At 34.3% G+C, this 16,465-nt stretch overlaps 1 protein-coding gene across 1 annotated transcript in view; it reads right to left on the bottom strand.

The window, feature by feature from the left end:
* The window catches only part of UBR1 (ubiquitin protein ligase E3 component n-recognin 1), a 129,605-nt gene that overhangs the window by 48,672 nt on the left and 64,468 nt on the right, over window positions 1-16,465 (bottom strand). Inside the window, exons 20-29 of the mRNA XM_012649137.1 lie at window positions 15,985-16,109; window positions 14,068-14,120; window positions 12,880-12,982; window positions 11,692-11,740; window positions 10,784-10,938; window positions 9,310-9,409; window positions 7,825-7,934; window positions 5,223-5,309; window positions 3,801-3,982; window positions 2,768-2,775 (exon numbers count right to left, since the gene is read on the bottom strand). Coding sequence (XP_012504591.1) covers window positions 2,768-2,775; window positions 3,801-3,982; window positions 5,223-5,309; window positions 7,825-7,934; window positions 9,310-9,409; window positions 10,784-10,938; window positions 11,692-11,740; window positions 12,880-12,982; window positions 14,068-14,120; window positions 15,985-16,109 — 972 coding nt within the window. The remainder of the gene's footprint in view (window positions 1-2,767; window positions 2,776-3,800; window positions 3,983-5,222; window positions 5,310-7,824; window positions 7,935-9,309; window positions 9,410-10,783; window positions 10,939-11,691; window positions 11,741-12,879; window positions 12,983-14,067; window positions 14,121-15,984; window positions 16,110-16,465) is intronic.

Raw genomic sequence — 16,465 nt, forward strand, 5'->3', positions numbered from 1 at the left:
AGAAACATTTTTAAATGGCTGCACAGGACTCTTACTATATGTGCCATAGTAGTTTTATCCATTCCCTCTCATTAGGCATTAAGATTTCTATTCTATTTTGGTAGCTACTAAAACTAAAAAACTTATACTTTAATGACTTAGCAATTCCTAGGACCAACTCTGATTTGTTAAAGTTGGATCTACTGATGTGTGAAATAATAATATATAAAAATAGGAAATATTTATAATGTGCTGATTGTGAAGCTAGGCACTGTTTCGAATGCCTAACATTATGTTTACTCACTTAATCCTTATAATAATCCTATGAGGTAGATACTTTTATTACTTCCATTTTTCAGATGAAGAAACTGAGGCCTAGAGACAGTGAAACTCACTCAGTGACTCATCGCTAGTAAGCAGCAAAGGCAGGATTTAACCCAGTTAATCTGGCCTTACAGGCCATGCTCTGAACTACTCTGGAATATTGTCTCTCTGTACAAGAAGCTCCCTGAAATACGGTGTATCATTAAACAAACTGGAAATAAATGTTTATCACCAATGTAAATAAACTTACATAATATAGACTACTACACCTGGGTTTTAAAATGTGGGTTTCAGCTAGGTGGTACCACCTCTCAGGAGGCATCTGGCAATAAATACATGGAGGAAGTTTACTTTTTGGTTGTCATAAAGACTAGTTGGTAGGGGATGCTAAATGTTCCACAATTCACGGGATAGTATGGCATGAAAAAGAATCACTGCCCAAATATGAAGACTGAGGAACACTGAGCTCATTTTGAATGTAAGAACATATATAGATTTCCAAGACGCATTATACTATTCAGTGAAAATGGGAAGTTGCAGAATGATATGTAATGTCATATATGCAAATAAAACAAAAGGCTGAATGACACTATATAATTTCTGTGGTTACATATATTTGTATGTACTAGAATAATAAAAATTCTGATTAAGATACACATAAAACTTAGAACCAGAGAACCTTTGAGGAAGAGTAGAAAGAAGTCTAGGATTTGGGCTGGTGCTCAAATGGAACTTCAGCTTTATCTCTAATATTTGATTTTTATTTATTTTCATTTTTTTTTTTTTTTAGCAACAGGATCTCATTCTATTGCCCAGGCTGGAGTTCAGTGGCACAATCTTAGCTCACCAGTCTCGAACTCCTAGGCTCAAGAGATACTCCCACCACAGCCTCCCTAATAGCCAGGACCACAGGCACATGCCACCATGCCTGGTTAATTTTTTTATTTTTCTTAGAGATGGGGTACTGCCATATTGCCCAGGCTGATCTTGAACTCCTGGGCTCAACTGATCTTCCTGCCGTGGCCTCCCAAAGCGCTGAGATTACAGGCAACATTTAATTTTTAAAAGGAAAATGTATTAATATAACATAATTAAAATTGTGGCTAGGCCTAGTGGCACATACCTGCAGTCCCAGCTACTCAGGAAGCTGAGTTCAAGGCTGTAGTGCTCTATAATGGTGCCTGTGAACAGCCACTACACTCCAGCCTGGGCAACATAGCTAGATTCTAAGCAAAAAAATTTTCTTGTGGTTTAAAAAAAAAAGAATATATTTGAGACTTGGGATAGGAAAAGCTTTCTTAAACAAGATACAAAAAGTAAAAACTCTAAAATACTGATAAATCTGTCTTCATCAACACTGAAAACTTCTCTATGGCTAAATACCATAATTAAATGTTAAAGAAATAAGGGCAAAAAATGAGAAACATATTTAACAAAGTTTAGTATCCATAATTTTAAAGGACTTCAATAAGAGCAAAGCATCCAATAACAACAGGTAATTCCCCAAAGTTAAAATGAAACAGGCAATGATATGAGAAGATGTGCAACCTAGGACTAACTAGTAATCAGGGAAATTCAGTCAGATTGGTACAAATTACAATTTTGATAATATCAAATATTTTCAAGTACTAATAAGAGTTAAGTATTGTGAGAATAAAGCAAATGGATACTCTTATACACTGCTGGGAGTAGAAATTGGTAAAACCATTTTGGAGAGCAATGTAGCCATCTCTATTAAAATTTTGACCCAGCCCTTTCACTTATTAGAGTCCAACCTTGAGAAGCATTTGCAAAATTGCAAAAAAAGGCACATACAACAAGGTGCTTACAAATTGTAATAAAGGAAAATTGGAAGCAACCTAAATGTCCAAAATCAGATAATTAAATATTGTATATCCACATCATGGAAGACTATGCAGCAGTCATAAACAATGATGTAGAATCTACACTATAGATCTACATGTACTGATAGAAAAAGATTTATAAGACATTGAAAACACAAGCTACAGAACAAAATGTATGGTAAAAAAAAAAACCCACTAAAAAACACAAAACATGCCTCATTATTTCCTCATGTACACATTTATAAATGCATAGAAAGGGGTCTAGAACAGTGGTAATTTATAATCGTGGTTATCTGTGGAAAAAGATCAGGAAAGTAGAGGATGGTCGAAGGGAATTTAATGCATTATTTGAACTGTTTTCAATAAGAAGACATTCATAAATCACATGTCTAATCATCAGGCAAAAAAAATAAATAATGAAAGCATTAAGGCCACTAATTAACTCTGAGTACATCTTTGCTTTACATCTTCTTATTTTGATAGTCAGTAGTTTCCTTTTCACTACTTTCTAAATAGGATGTTGTTAATACATAATATTTAGAAGTGGAACCTCCACACTTGTTTAATGTTTTTATTTATTTCTAGTTTTATTACACTACAGTCAGCCAAGGAAGGCTTACCTTCATATCTTTTTATTTTTAATCTCTAATATAGTCATTCTTTATGGTCCTTGTTAGTATACTCAGCTTCAGGATTACAAACATGTTACATAGAATACACTGTGCCTACTATTAATGCAAAAGCACAATTTTCTAAAAGTACGTATAGCACACATTGTTTTTACTTTATTTTTAAAATATTTTTATTTTTGAGACAGGGTCTTCCTCTGTTGCCCAATCTAGAGTGTAGTGGCATCATCGTAGCTCAATGCAGCCTCCACCTCCTGAGCTTGAGAGATCCTTCTTCCTCAGCTTCCCAAGTAGCTGGGACTACAGGTGTGTGCCACCACACCTAACCAAGCACACATGGTTTTAAATAGCAGTGAAAGCTTGTTATTAAATATGGACATAAGTTGAGTATTTTTAGTATTTTAAATTTCTTGGAATGCTTTTCAAAGTACTATTATCTTGCCTCCTCCCTTTTCTCACTGTACCTATATAATTGCCCACAAAGCATGGCTCTGATTTCTCCAAGAACATACCACAGTCAGGAATCAGAAAACCAGATTTACTGATTTCCATTCCAGTGTGCTATCCATGCCCACAGCTATAGGTATTGTCTTCTTTCTCTTTAAGAAATAAAGAAAAACTAGTATAAACCATCTTTTTCAGGTGAAGAATTTATTTCCAATAGGCAATAACTGTAGTCTTTTTTATCAGAAACAAAATAATGTAGACTGTGTGAACTGATGTGTAAATGTGTATCTAAAAGTGCTCATACATACAAAATAACAAGAGCTGATTTCTATTTTGTTGTTCCTACTGTCACATCTTTTTGTACATAAAGGTTCTTAACTTTATTGCGTACTCAAACCATTTAGTAATATAAAATACATCAATAAATACCTTAGAGACTTCACTTTGACCTTCCTAGCTTAAAAATAGTTTAATTTCTCTTACTACAAAATACATTTTGGAAAAACATGTTTTAACGTGAATATTTAATTTTTCCTCCAAAAATTGAGTTGCTAATTTTGGTTTTGCTTTGTTTTACCTCTCTTCCTCCATAATGGAATCTTCTTTCCCAGGCATTTCTGATGTATTGTCATACATGAGTTTATGAGTTTCAATGAAGTTTTTCTGTAAGGCGGACATCTGAGCCATGATCTTCTGGCGATGCAGTCTAGCAGCTTCAGCTTTTCTTTTTCGTTCTGCTTTTTCTTTATCATGAGTAATCTGTGTATTAAGAAATCACAAAATTAGGTAAGATTCATTGTTAAAAATTTACATGTACTGTTCAGTTGGCAAAATTTCCTAGAGTATGAGTCTGAAAGACTTGATTACCCCTTAAAGCCTAGATTAAGTTTAATGTTTCAAAATTAATACTATAGGCTCCACCACATCATACAACGAATTACTCCTTTGGTTATTTCGATAATTTAATGTAAAAGGTCGAGTATCTTAAATATCCAATAAACTGCCTTTTATACTCAAGGTAAGTACATTAATAAATAAAAACAGATAAAATTTTAAAATCATTTGTCAATCACTTAGTTACTGACATTTAATCAATTTAAACCAACTTGATGATGTCTAATCAGTTATTCCTACATGCATTGCTGAGACTGAGAACCTTAACGATATCACAGAGATGTATTTGGTGCTTTTTTATTTTAGGAAGGATGGTTAATAACCAAAAGTAGGCCAGGGTCAGGGGCTCATGCCTGTAATCCCAAAATTTTGGGAGGCCGAGAAAGGAGGATTGTTTAAGGCAAGGAGTTTAAGACCAGCCTGGGCAATGCAAGGAGATCCCATCCCCTCAAAAAATTTTAAAAATTCTCTGGGCATGGTGGTACACTTATAGTCCTAGCTACCTGGGAGACTGAGGCCAGAGGATCACTTGAGCCCAGTAATTTGAGGTTACAGTGAGCTACGATCATGACACTGCACTACAGCCTGGATGACGGAGTCAGAGACCTGTCTATTAAAACAAACAAACAAACAAAGAAACAAACCCCACACAAGTAATAATATTCTAATAATTGCAATATTAGAATCATCAAAATCTGATTCACTATATTATGGAAATTAATAAATATCATATTTCATTGAATCTAAGACATACCATTATCTTATATTTCTCTAAAGAACGCTATTGATTATAAGGAACCATTGTGAGACACATCCCAATTTCAGACATTAAAATATTTTAAAAATTAATAAAATATGCTATTTATAATAGAGCTCCACTATGTATCAATTTCCTTTGCTTTTGTAAAATACATAAACTATACTGAAATATTATCTGTCAAATACCATTAATCCCTGCAGTACAAAAGCATAACAAATAAAAGATGGACAGATCCCAGAGCACATACTTTACAATAAAGTTCCTCCTAACAAAAAGCAGCAGCTCCCTTATGCCTGTAAAGTTTAAAGACAGAGATGAATATTATCACTATTACAGTGTTATTACCTCATCATTCTTAATAGAGTCCAATCGTGAAGTAGTTGCTACAATTAAACAAGATTTTTCTCTTAATCGCTTCACTGTGTCAAACATCTGTGAAAAACAAATGAAATGTTAAAAGATTTAGTTAGACTGAACAGAAATAGAGAAATTCCCTAATCTGATTTTGTCATAATGTCTCCAAATGTCTTTGACTTAAACTATTTGAATATATTGGGGGGGATGTGACCCTGATTGTGACAAACACCTCTCCTGGTGGATGAGCAATCCAGCTGAGGAGGAGGCTCCTGGTAGCAAATCAGCTGATTGAATATGTAGCTATGAGCATGCCTCTGTTTACTTGAGAGATTTGCCAGGAAAAAATTTCTTTTTAAAAATTTAAAATGACATTTTTAGTGCAAAGTCACATAAAGACAAAGATACAAAATGGAAAGTAAAATCTTCCTCTCCCTGATTTCAGCCCCTCTCTCCAAAAGCAACAACCAAAATAAAGATTATCAATATATCTTTCCAGGAAAAATTTGTCAGAATATATAATATATTTATATCTATTTTCATAAGAGATCTTACTATACATATTGTTTCAAACCTCCTTTTTTCACTTAATCATTTATCTTTGCAGACATTTCCATAACAGCTTATACAGATCTACCTCATTATTATTAACAAATGTCAAGGTTTCAGCAATGGGATGGTGCATTCATTAAGCTTATTTATATTCTGAAGGAGCCTTGTTCTCATAAGGAAAAACCTCCCACAAGGAACACATAAGACATAGCTTTAAATTAAGCATCTGGGTAAATTCTCTAATGTCTTTAAAAGTAGATACTTATGCTTTTCATATATTTTTGTAGTAAGATTTGGTATTCTAATAGAAATGAATGTTTAGAAATAGATCTCCAATTTATAACACTATGTCTACAGGATATAAATGCTGGATTAAATGACAGCTCAATTTACTTTCTTAAGGTAGAATAATATCTACTTTTTTGTTCTGATTTTAATTTTAAAATCATTATGTTGATAAATTAAACACAAATACTAAATATTCATGAAATCTACATCAAGAGAAATATTAATAACATCATTATCTTATAGTTACATATCCTGTTATATCAAGCTTGCTTAATGTTTCTAAGTAAGCATAACAGTAAAAAGGACTGACCTCTTAAAGTACAAAGCAGTACAAAGATTTTTAATTGATATCAAAACAACATCTAGCTGAAAACATGAGAATATTTTAACGAATACAATGAGCTCTATAACCCTGGCTTCGTGTTCCCATGTGAAGGGTTTTCCATTAAAGTTAACATTCCTAGCCTCTCCCCCTCCCCGTTATTCACTCATTCCTTCCCAAAGGCACTGCGATCTATTCAATAGTTCAAACACAAAATCCAGGAATTTCTTTGATTCCATGATTCCCTTCATCCCGTCCACCAAATCAATCAGCAAGTACTATAGATTCTACCTTCAACATACACCTTAATCAGTTCAGTTTCTCACCATCTGCATCTTAGCCTATGTCATGCTTATTTCTCACCAAGATTACTGCAATAGTCTCCTAAAGGTTTCCCTGTTTCTATGCCTGTCCCCTGCAATCCATTTACTCCACAGCAGCCAAAGTGATCTTATACAAATATAGATCAGATTATGTCACTGAAAATGCAGCTGGGTATGGGGGCTGTAATCCTAGCACTCTGGGAGGCCAAGGTTGGAGGATTGCTTGAGGTCAGGAGTGCAAGATCAGCCCGAGTAAGACCAAGACCCCGTCTCTACAAAAAAATTAGCCAGGCATGGTGGCATGTAGCTACCCAGGAGGCTGAAGCAGGAGGATCATTTGAGCCCAGGAGTTTGAGGTTGCAGTGAGCTATGACAACACCACTGCACTCTAGCCCAGGCAACAGAGCGAGACTTTGTCTCAAAAAAAAAAAAAAATCAAGTCCTTCAATGGTTTCTTGTTGTCCTGAAAAACAAAAGCTACCACTTTCTTTACTCTGACCTATAAAGTCCTACATGATCTGGCCCCTGGCTGCCTCTCTGACCTCATTGCCTATTTTTCTCTCCCTCCCCCATCATGTTCCAGTCACACTACCCTTCTTTCTGGCCACCTTAGAGCTTCTGCACTGCTGTTCCCTCTTCCTGGAGTACTCTTCTGGATTCTTGTAAGACTGACTCTATGTCATTCAGGTCTTAGCTCCAATGTCACCTTCTGAAAGTGGCCTTCTCTAATTACCCTACTCATCTACTGAATTACCCTGATACTTTCTTGTTTATTTGTTCATTGCCTGTACCTCAATAAGAGTGTATGCTTCATGATAGCAAGCACCTTGTCTGTCTTGGTCAGAGTCTAGAGGTGAGCATGGCATACAGTAGGTATTAAGTACATGTTGACTAAATAATGACACAAATAAATCAATCTTGCTTTATTTTTTAAAAACTCCACTAAAACACAGGGAAAATAGAATTACTATTTAATAATATGACAAAATATGAGTGATCATGAAAATCAGCAGTAAATGACTTTACAATTGAAAAAAAATAGTGATTTAATTTCAGAGGCAAGTAGAGGATTCTTAAATGATATGATCAGTTTACTTTGCTAGTTTACCTGAAGTATCCATGTTATCATGTCCTTCTGGCCTTCTAACTGGGGAATTCCCTTGAGTTTTTCCAAAAGCATTTGTATATTCTGAGCATTCATAGCTGCACTTCCCAATCCTTTTTTAAAACATAAAATTACACATCATAAATAAATATATACAGTCATCCCTTGGTATCCATGGTGAATTAGCACCAGGATCCCTGTGGGTACCAAAATCCGTGGATACTCAAGTCCTTTATATAAAATGGTGTAAAGTATTTGTGTATAATCTATGCACATCTTCCTATATACTTTAAATCATCTCTAAATTACTTATAATACCTAATACAATGCAAATGCTATGTAAATAGTTGTTATATGGTATTGTATAGGGAATAATGACAAGGAAAAAGTCTTCACATGTTCACTATAGATGCAACCATCCTTCCGCCGACTCCAAATAATTTGGATCTGTGGTTGGTTGAATCCCTGGATGTGGAATCCACAGATATGAAGGGCCAAATGTATCTTCATAATTATGTACAAATTACAATTTTTAGTTAATGTTATTCATATTGGTAACCAAGGTTTGCTGATCAATCCCTTAACTACATTAATTTTTCAGTGAAAGATCTACAATTACATGAAGTACTGAGTTACAATTATATGAAGTACTAAGTTAAAAAAATGACATACAAGAAAACTTGAATTACTTGAAGTCTCTTTTTTGTATCTTCCAGTGGCATTGCTAAACAAAACCTACCCTTAATGACCTGTCTGGCCTCTCATCCACTTGGTTCAACGTCTAAGCAAAAATGCTTAATAAAATACAAAACTGCCAAAAATATCCAAGTGGATATTGTGGGGGTTATATCCATAAACTGATTAGGTTCATGATGTCTTCAGGGATCTTAAAAATACAGTATATAAATAGAAAATGAAATGCTTTTTTCCTGCCTATTGGTTTGAAAATGTGGAATGTGCTCTGAAAAAACTATTTTAATTAGGTAGCATTTAATAGAAATCTAATTTAAATCTCTTCTTTTCTTTCAAGTTGAAAACAATGCAAAATGAACATGCTATCATTCATTCAAACTTCTACAATCATTTTAAATGCAGAAACATTAATATCTTCCACAGATGGGTCATGTGAATGTTACGATTGATGCAGCGGCAAATATTCAGTAATACTGAGACGAGAAATGAAAGTAAGTAACTGTCATTGTATACAACCCAAATAAAAAGTGGGCAGTAGGGAGTCATGTAGTAAAAAGACTGCACTAGGGGATTAAAAAATATATTAGTATGCTAAAAAATACTAGTTAAAAACTAAAGATGCTAGGAAGAGACAAATAATTTCGGGATCTCCTATGTTTTAAGAACTGACAGATTAAAACTCTAGAAAAATTTAAACCTTCAGGACTGACAAATTAAAACCCTGTAAGATCTAAACTTTCAACTCTAAATTGGTAATTAGCTAGAACTATGTTGAAAAGTGATACTCAAACATACTTGAAGCCTTATGGTAAAAGTCAAATGTCACTTCCTCTTCAGGAGCTTTTTCAAGCTGTTGCTTCTCTTCCAGTAAACCCAATGCCAGAATATGAAATGCCTGAAGGAAGAAAATAAGAGATCTTTAAAACTAAGCTTATTTAGGTAAATATATTTTAAGTGGAGGTATAAAAATAAGCAACCTGATAGATAAAAAATGCGCAAAGTTTACAAACAAGCAGTTCATGGAAAAAGAAATGATGAATACACATATAAAAAAATGTTCATTGCTTAAAATTTTAAAAATTTGAGTTGAAACAAAATTATCCTATATTTCACCGATGAGAGTAGCAAAAGTTTGAGTTTAGTAAAATACAGAGCTGGAAAACGTGTTAGGAAGCAGGCAATTTTGACCACACTGGTAACAGGAAAGTAAACTGGTGTAACATTTTTGGAGGTCAATTTGAAAATATCTATCAAAAATGTAAAGGTACAAACCCAGTACTAGGAATTAGTATGACAGATACGCTCCTTTAAGTATGCAAAAATAGTTGTACAAGGATGTTCATTTTAGTGTTCTTTGTTACAGCAAAGACCTAAAAACAACCTGAATGTCTATTAATAGGAAACTAGTTAAATACATTATAGCATATCCATACAATGCAATATGCAGCTATCAAGAATGAGGTAAACTTATATATGCTAATGTGGAATGATTATATAAAATTTTACCAGTGCTTATCTCCTATGTAGGGCACTAGAGACAGGAAGAGAAGTTTTAACTCGATCTCAAATACATCTCTATGGTTTGAAACTTAATACTGCAAGTATTTATCACCATTGTAACAAAAATTGAGATATACATACAGCATGAGAGCATGTAGAGCCTACAGACCAACAATACCCAAGGAAAAAAGAAAATTTAGTTAGGCAGGTCCTAAATAAATATCCAATTACAGCTACCACAAATTGGCATGATTAAGTAATTTATCTATAACAATATCAAGAAAAAATAGCTGCTTTCACTTGAGGTAATTATCCTAACAACTCTATGAATAATTACACTTATATCCATTTCACTAATGAGAAAATTATTTTTTGCTCCCAAGTAGGAAGTAGTAGAACCCAGAACTCAAGCCTAGACCTGTCTTCAAATCTTTATTATACTGTCTCCTTATAATACAAGTAAAATTAAAAATATAAAAAAATCACAGTACAATGATCACATACCAACTTATTATTAGCATGAGTAGGCCTTTTTTAGTTTTTGTGGATTTTATTAAACAGATATGGTTTAATAAATGGTTCCCAAGAGTAAGATGCTATATAAGAAGGTATCACTAAGGAAATTTGTGCCATGTGTAAGCTATTTTTAATGACCTCTAGGTTTAAGGTGCTGTAGATGTGGTTCGGATGGAAGTTAGACCAGAGATCTTCTTCAGATCCCCAAGAACTCTAGGACCCGACATAGAGAATATATTTGAAGTAAACATACCATTTGGAGCATCCCTTCAGTCCACAAGTTAGAATCTGTATCTAGTGCCCGCTCGAATATGGTCCTGAGAATGTACATCATGATATCACAGTTGAGAAGGTTAACCACTTTGCTGAAAGCAGGGCAGAATTCGGGAGGTGGTGGTGGTGGCAATGCTATAAGGGGTGGGAGATGGATGGGAAAAGAGACAAACAGGTACATTCTTATTTGGGTTATCCTACATACTAAATTGCAAATGTCAAAAAATAATAGATTACATGCAAAACAACGCACATGATATTTTGCTACCCTTGAAGTATTGAAAATATCAATATCAAATGTAATGTAAGTTATTATGTCAGTCACCCAAAATAAACTACATATGCTACCAATTTAAAATTCTATGACTGCGGCCGGGCGCGGTGGCTCACGCCTGTAATCCTAGCACTCTGGGAGGCCGAGGCGGGTGGATTGTTTGAGCTCAGGAGTTCGAGACCAGCCTGAGCAAGAGCAAGACCCCGTCTCTACTAAAATTAGAAAGAAATTAATTGGACAACTAAAAATATATAGAAAAAATTAGCCGGGCATGGTGGCACATGCCTGTGGTCCCAGCTACTCGGGAGGCTGAGGCAGAAGGATCGCTTGAGCTCAGGAGTTTGAGGTTGCTGTGAGCTAGGCTGATGCTACGGCACTCTAGCCGGGGCAACACAGTGAGACTCTGTCTCAAAAAAAAAAAAAAAAAAAAAAAAAAATTCTATGACTGCTAATATTGACCACATCTTAATACGTGAACAAGAAGCAAAAGGCTCTTTCCACTTCCTTTACTTAACTACTCTCGAAACGAACAAAAACAAAACACTATATGCTTTGCTAACATAAAAACCACAGAAAATCGTCAAAATGAGTCAGTTCAGAATCTCACTTTTTACCTTCATCTTTGTTTTCTTGTTTTCTCCTTTTCTTCTGCATATGTTCAGCCTATAAAAAAAAAATCTACCATTAAATATACTGCTTTGCAAGCATGAAACAAATGGAATATTTTAAAGCAGGCAGGAAAGACCTAACCACCTATTAAAATACTTTATATACTGAAGCACGTATTCAGAATGCTTCCTTGTCCTAGAAACAAAATGGCCATCCTAAGGAAAGCCACTGCAAAATAAATCAGGAATATCCCCCATCAAGAACTTAGTCCCCACCAGGCACAGTGGCTCATGCCTGTAATCCTAGCACTCTGGGAGGCTGAGGCAGGAGGACTGCTTGAGCTCAGGAGTTTGAGACCAGCCTGAGCAAGAGTAAGACCCTGTCTCTACTAAAAATAGACAAATTAGCTGGGCATCGTGGTGTGTGCCTATAGTCCCAGCTACTTGGGAGGCTGAGGCAAGAGGACTGCTTAAGCCCAGGAGTTTGAGGTTGCAGTGAGCTATGAGGACACCACTGCATTCTGTCTATAACAGAGCAAGACCCTGTCTCAAAAAAAAAAAAAAAAAAACTGAACTTAGTCCCCATTCTTTTAAGTCAAAATATTTACCTAGTGCCTATTATGTGCAATGGGCTGTAAATTATTCACTTTATAAGGACAAAGCCAGACATCACCCCTAAGTGATCATATTTAATATCATCCTTCATGGGACAAACAGACACTATGTGATGCAATATAGCACCTATATAGTACTCTTGCCAAAAAATGTTTAATTTGAATCTAATCGTGAGAATACAATTAGACAAATAACAGAAAGTAGAATATTCTGGACAACTAGCCTGTACTCTACAGAAATGTCAATACAAAAAAGGCAAAAGAACTATCCTAAATTAAAAGGAGACTGTAGGAACTTGACAACCAAATGAAGTACGTGATCATGAAGTGCATGATACTTGATTGAATCCTCCTCCCTCTGAGACAGTTATAAAGACCATTTTTGGTATAATCAGGAAAATCTGAATATTGCCTATATACTAGATGACATTATTGAATCAACTTTAATTTCTTGGGTGAGATACTGCCCACTATTAATGAGAACCAGCAGAAAACTACAAAAAAAGCAGGACATTTTCTGTGGAGTTAAAAAGCATAAAGCATTTTAGGTTTGTTTACTGAAAAAGATACTTTTTCCTACCTTGCTATGCTGTGTTTTGGAGTAATGATAAAAGTACATATTAAAGTCTTTCAGTGATTCATCTTTCAGTTCATAAACTCCATGGCCTGATACACCTGGTTTTCTAAATAGATGGAAAATACAGAGATGAACTGTAATGTTCTTGAAGGATAGAATACAGAAAAAAAAAAAAACCTAAAAATTAATCTAGAAGTCATAATATACAGAAAAATACATAATTATATCTCATTTAGCTTTCTTAATCTGAATAATAAATGTCATTCCAATAGTAAAACTAAAACCTACACTGTGAACACAAAGTCCTGGTAGCAGCTAAGTTGTGTTTTATAACTATGAAATTCAAACACATCTGGGGAAATTTGTTCTATCTAGACCTGATCCCCATGCCCTACTTAAATCTCTAAGGCTTCTTTTATAGTTTGTGAAGCCTAAAGGTTGTCTGTTCAACTAAAGCACATTGCATTGTCTAAGGTTAAATTTAAAATGATAGGGAGACATCATATCCTTAGCAAGCTCCAAATGAAAATATACTGAATCCTCTATACAGTACTATAAGGAAAATCATTAAGGCCAAAAGGACTACACCATATTTAATGTTATGAATATTAAATAGCTTTTGGTTTCTATCCAATTCTTAAGTCAAATATTTCACCGAACATTATTAGAGCATAAGAAAAGCTATATCCTACCTTAAAAGTTATTTGAAACTAGTAATTTATTTATAAATACAATAACAAGTAGAAATTCACTACAGTATCAATTTTTCAAATTTTAATAAACAATTAAAATCTTATTTCCATTTTATATACCCAAAGAATGAAAGAATTGTAAAATACTGTTTTAATTCTACTAGAAAAAATATAAAATTAGCATATAAAATAAAAATTTATAGTATAATATATGAAGTTATGGCTTCAAATTAATGGGAAAGAGATTATCAGAAAGGTTTACTTGCTATCTAAATCATCTAATGTCACAAATAGATATTTTTCATTCACCTGCCAAAAACAATCATTTCTTCAACAAACACGTACTAAGTGTCTACTGTGTGTCCCTCATTTTCACCCCTTCTAATCTGTACTCCATTCTTGTTCTTGGGAGTTCAGGCAAGGATTATACAAAGCATCCAAAGTAAAAGAACAGAGATCAATCTACCTCTTACAATAAGCATAAATATTAAGCACTTACTTAAACGTGGCCACTTTGTTTATGACATTCTCTAAGCCAGTTTCATGATTTTCCTGTTGAAACAATATTTTTGTCAATTTTACCTCCATGTAATGACTTGCTCTTCTCTTACTGAGAAGTGAAATACATTTTCAACTGAATCTCTGAAGTACTTTGTACCAAAAGACCAATTTCCACTATAAAAAAATTAGGTCTAAAATCAGTTATGTTTTGGGAGATCAATTTCTTATAAGACCCATGTGTAAACTGTATAAGAAAGAAATGTTACCTAAGTTTGCCTTCGTGTGTACACACACACACACACACATACACACACACACACACACGGCATATACACTACACACACACGCACATGGTATTACCAATAGTTCAAAGAAAAGCAGCTTTTCTTTATGTAATATGTTCATCACCCACATCATTTAAGCATATACCCATGGTGTACTAATCCCTAAAACCAAGATAACAAAATAAATGGGATCCAACTAGTAATCTACAGCAAAACACATGTTCAGATATTCTAATGTATTCCACCTTTTGCAAGTGTAATAGTTTTTTTTCTGCTTGGCCTGAACTTTTCCTTAATGCTGGAACACTATCTTTTTATGAAGTCATTTAAAATCAGGATAAGAACCTAGTTAAGTTAGTACAGTAAGCTCATAGACTCCTATAGCCTTGTAAACATTAAGAAATTTAACTTCCTGTTTTTAAGAATGTACTTATGGTAAGCAGCAAAAAGTGAGAGAATGACCTAAAGTGTTTTTATTTTGCAAAGTATAGTGTGCATATTACTAGTGGTATGTGAAATTATTTTAGGTGTCACAAGGTTATATATATCAGAATTTCTGAATAGTTATTCACTTGTTTTAATATGCATCAGGGAAAAAATGATCTAGAATGTCAAGTGTACTATTTCACAGCTACTACTACTTAGAAAGATGCTAAGGAAAATGTGAGTTGATATTAAAATGCAATAATAATCATAAAATTGCTAGATGGATATGCAAAAATTATGAAGGTAATATGCCAAATGACTGCAGTTTGAGAATCAGTTAACAATGAAACTGGAAGAAGATACAAATAATTTGAGGGTGGAGGGAATGGCCAATAGTCAAAGCTTATACCTCGTGTATCTCTCTGGAAAGCCTTGATAGCACAGGTAAGCATAATTCTTTTTTAAGAATCATTTTTCTAATTCATATTCAAATCTCAGAGGAAAAAAGATGAGATTGATAATCTTTGGGACTATTATTTCAGTATCTATATATAAGAAAACAAAAATACTACCTGGTGACAGCCATGAGAATGCACCTTGCAGATCTCTAAACACAGGAAGCATAAATGACCACATGCCTCAATTGCTGTGCTCTGGTGACACCAAGGCCAAGCTTTTCACCTGCTGCTCCCAGGCAATGAGCAAAGCAAAGATACTAATACAGGCTCATTCCGGAAGACATGGGAAGGTGCCAAAGCCCAGCGGTCTGGAATGCTTCTATTTAATCACCCTTCCCTCTTATTTCACTGGGAATCAGACTTGCATCATAATCTCATGGCTCCCCTAGCCTTTCCCAGCTCCCTCACCATTTTCCTTAATAAAATCTTAATGTTTTGTCATGAGATTTGCTTCTCAGAAGACCCAGATTAACACATCACTCAAACAGTCTCAGTATTTCAGGGAGCCCCTCTTTTTCCTCTGGAGAAATCTTATTTTGAAGTAAACAAAAAGTCAAGGAGTTCCTACCAGAATTAAAATTTATAGCACTAAAGGATGAATGGTAATTGCTTTATAACTGTAAGGTCATAATATAGAGGTTTTGCTTAACAAATTTTCCTAAAATTTTGAAGTAGTTTCCAATTAAAGAAAAAGAAAAAACTATTCCATCTTGAGGTGAATAGAAAAAAAAGCAAAACTGGACTTACATTCTCAGGTAAATTTTTGGCAATGGCACTGTGTGGCATGGGTTCAATGCAAAGCAAGTGAATAATTTCTCTCATTGTGACCTCTTCTTTGGTCACATTTCCCACTCCAGGTACATAACGTTCTCCTAATACAAATAATAAAAAGAAAAAGTAGAATAATTAATTGCTTTCTATTTAAATCTGTACCCATCAGGAGCACTTAAACACCAAAAATTGCATTAAAGTTAATTTTAGCAGCTGGGCTCATCCATTGCCATCATCTTGTTCTTGACTTCTCATTCTGGCTTTTGTTATTTACTTTACTGTAGACGCTGTTTTGTTTTAATAATTCCTGGTAAGGATTCTAGCCATTAGCTAAGTCTATAAACATGGGTTCATTTTACTTGTTTGTGAAAGAGCTAGTTGCTGAACTAGCTGCTTGTCTCAGCAGAAAGTGTAGTAAGCCTTTATTGCTAAGTGAGACTTAAATTTTCCAGGCTGC

This window comes from Propithecus coquereli, unplaced genomic scaffold (genome assembly GCF_000956105.1).
Source record: "Propithecus coquereli isolate 6110/MARCELLA unplaced genomic scaffold, Pcoq_1.0 Scaffold3, whole genome shotgun sequence".
NCBI lineage: Eukaryota > Metazoa > Chordata > Mammalia > Primates > Indriidae > Propithecus > Propithecus coquereli.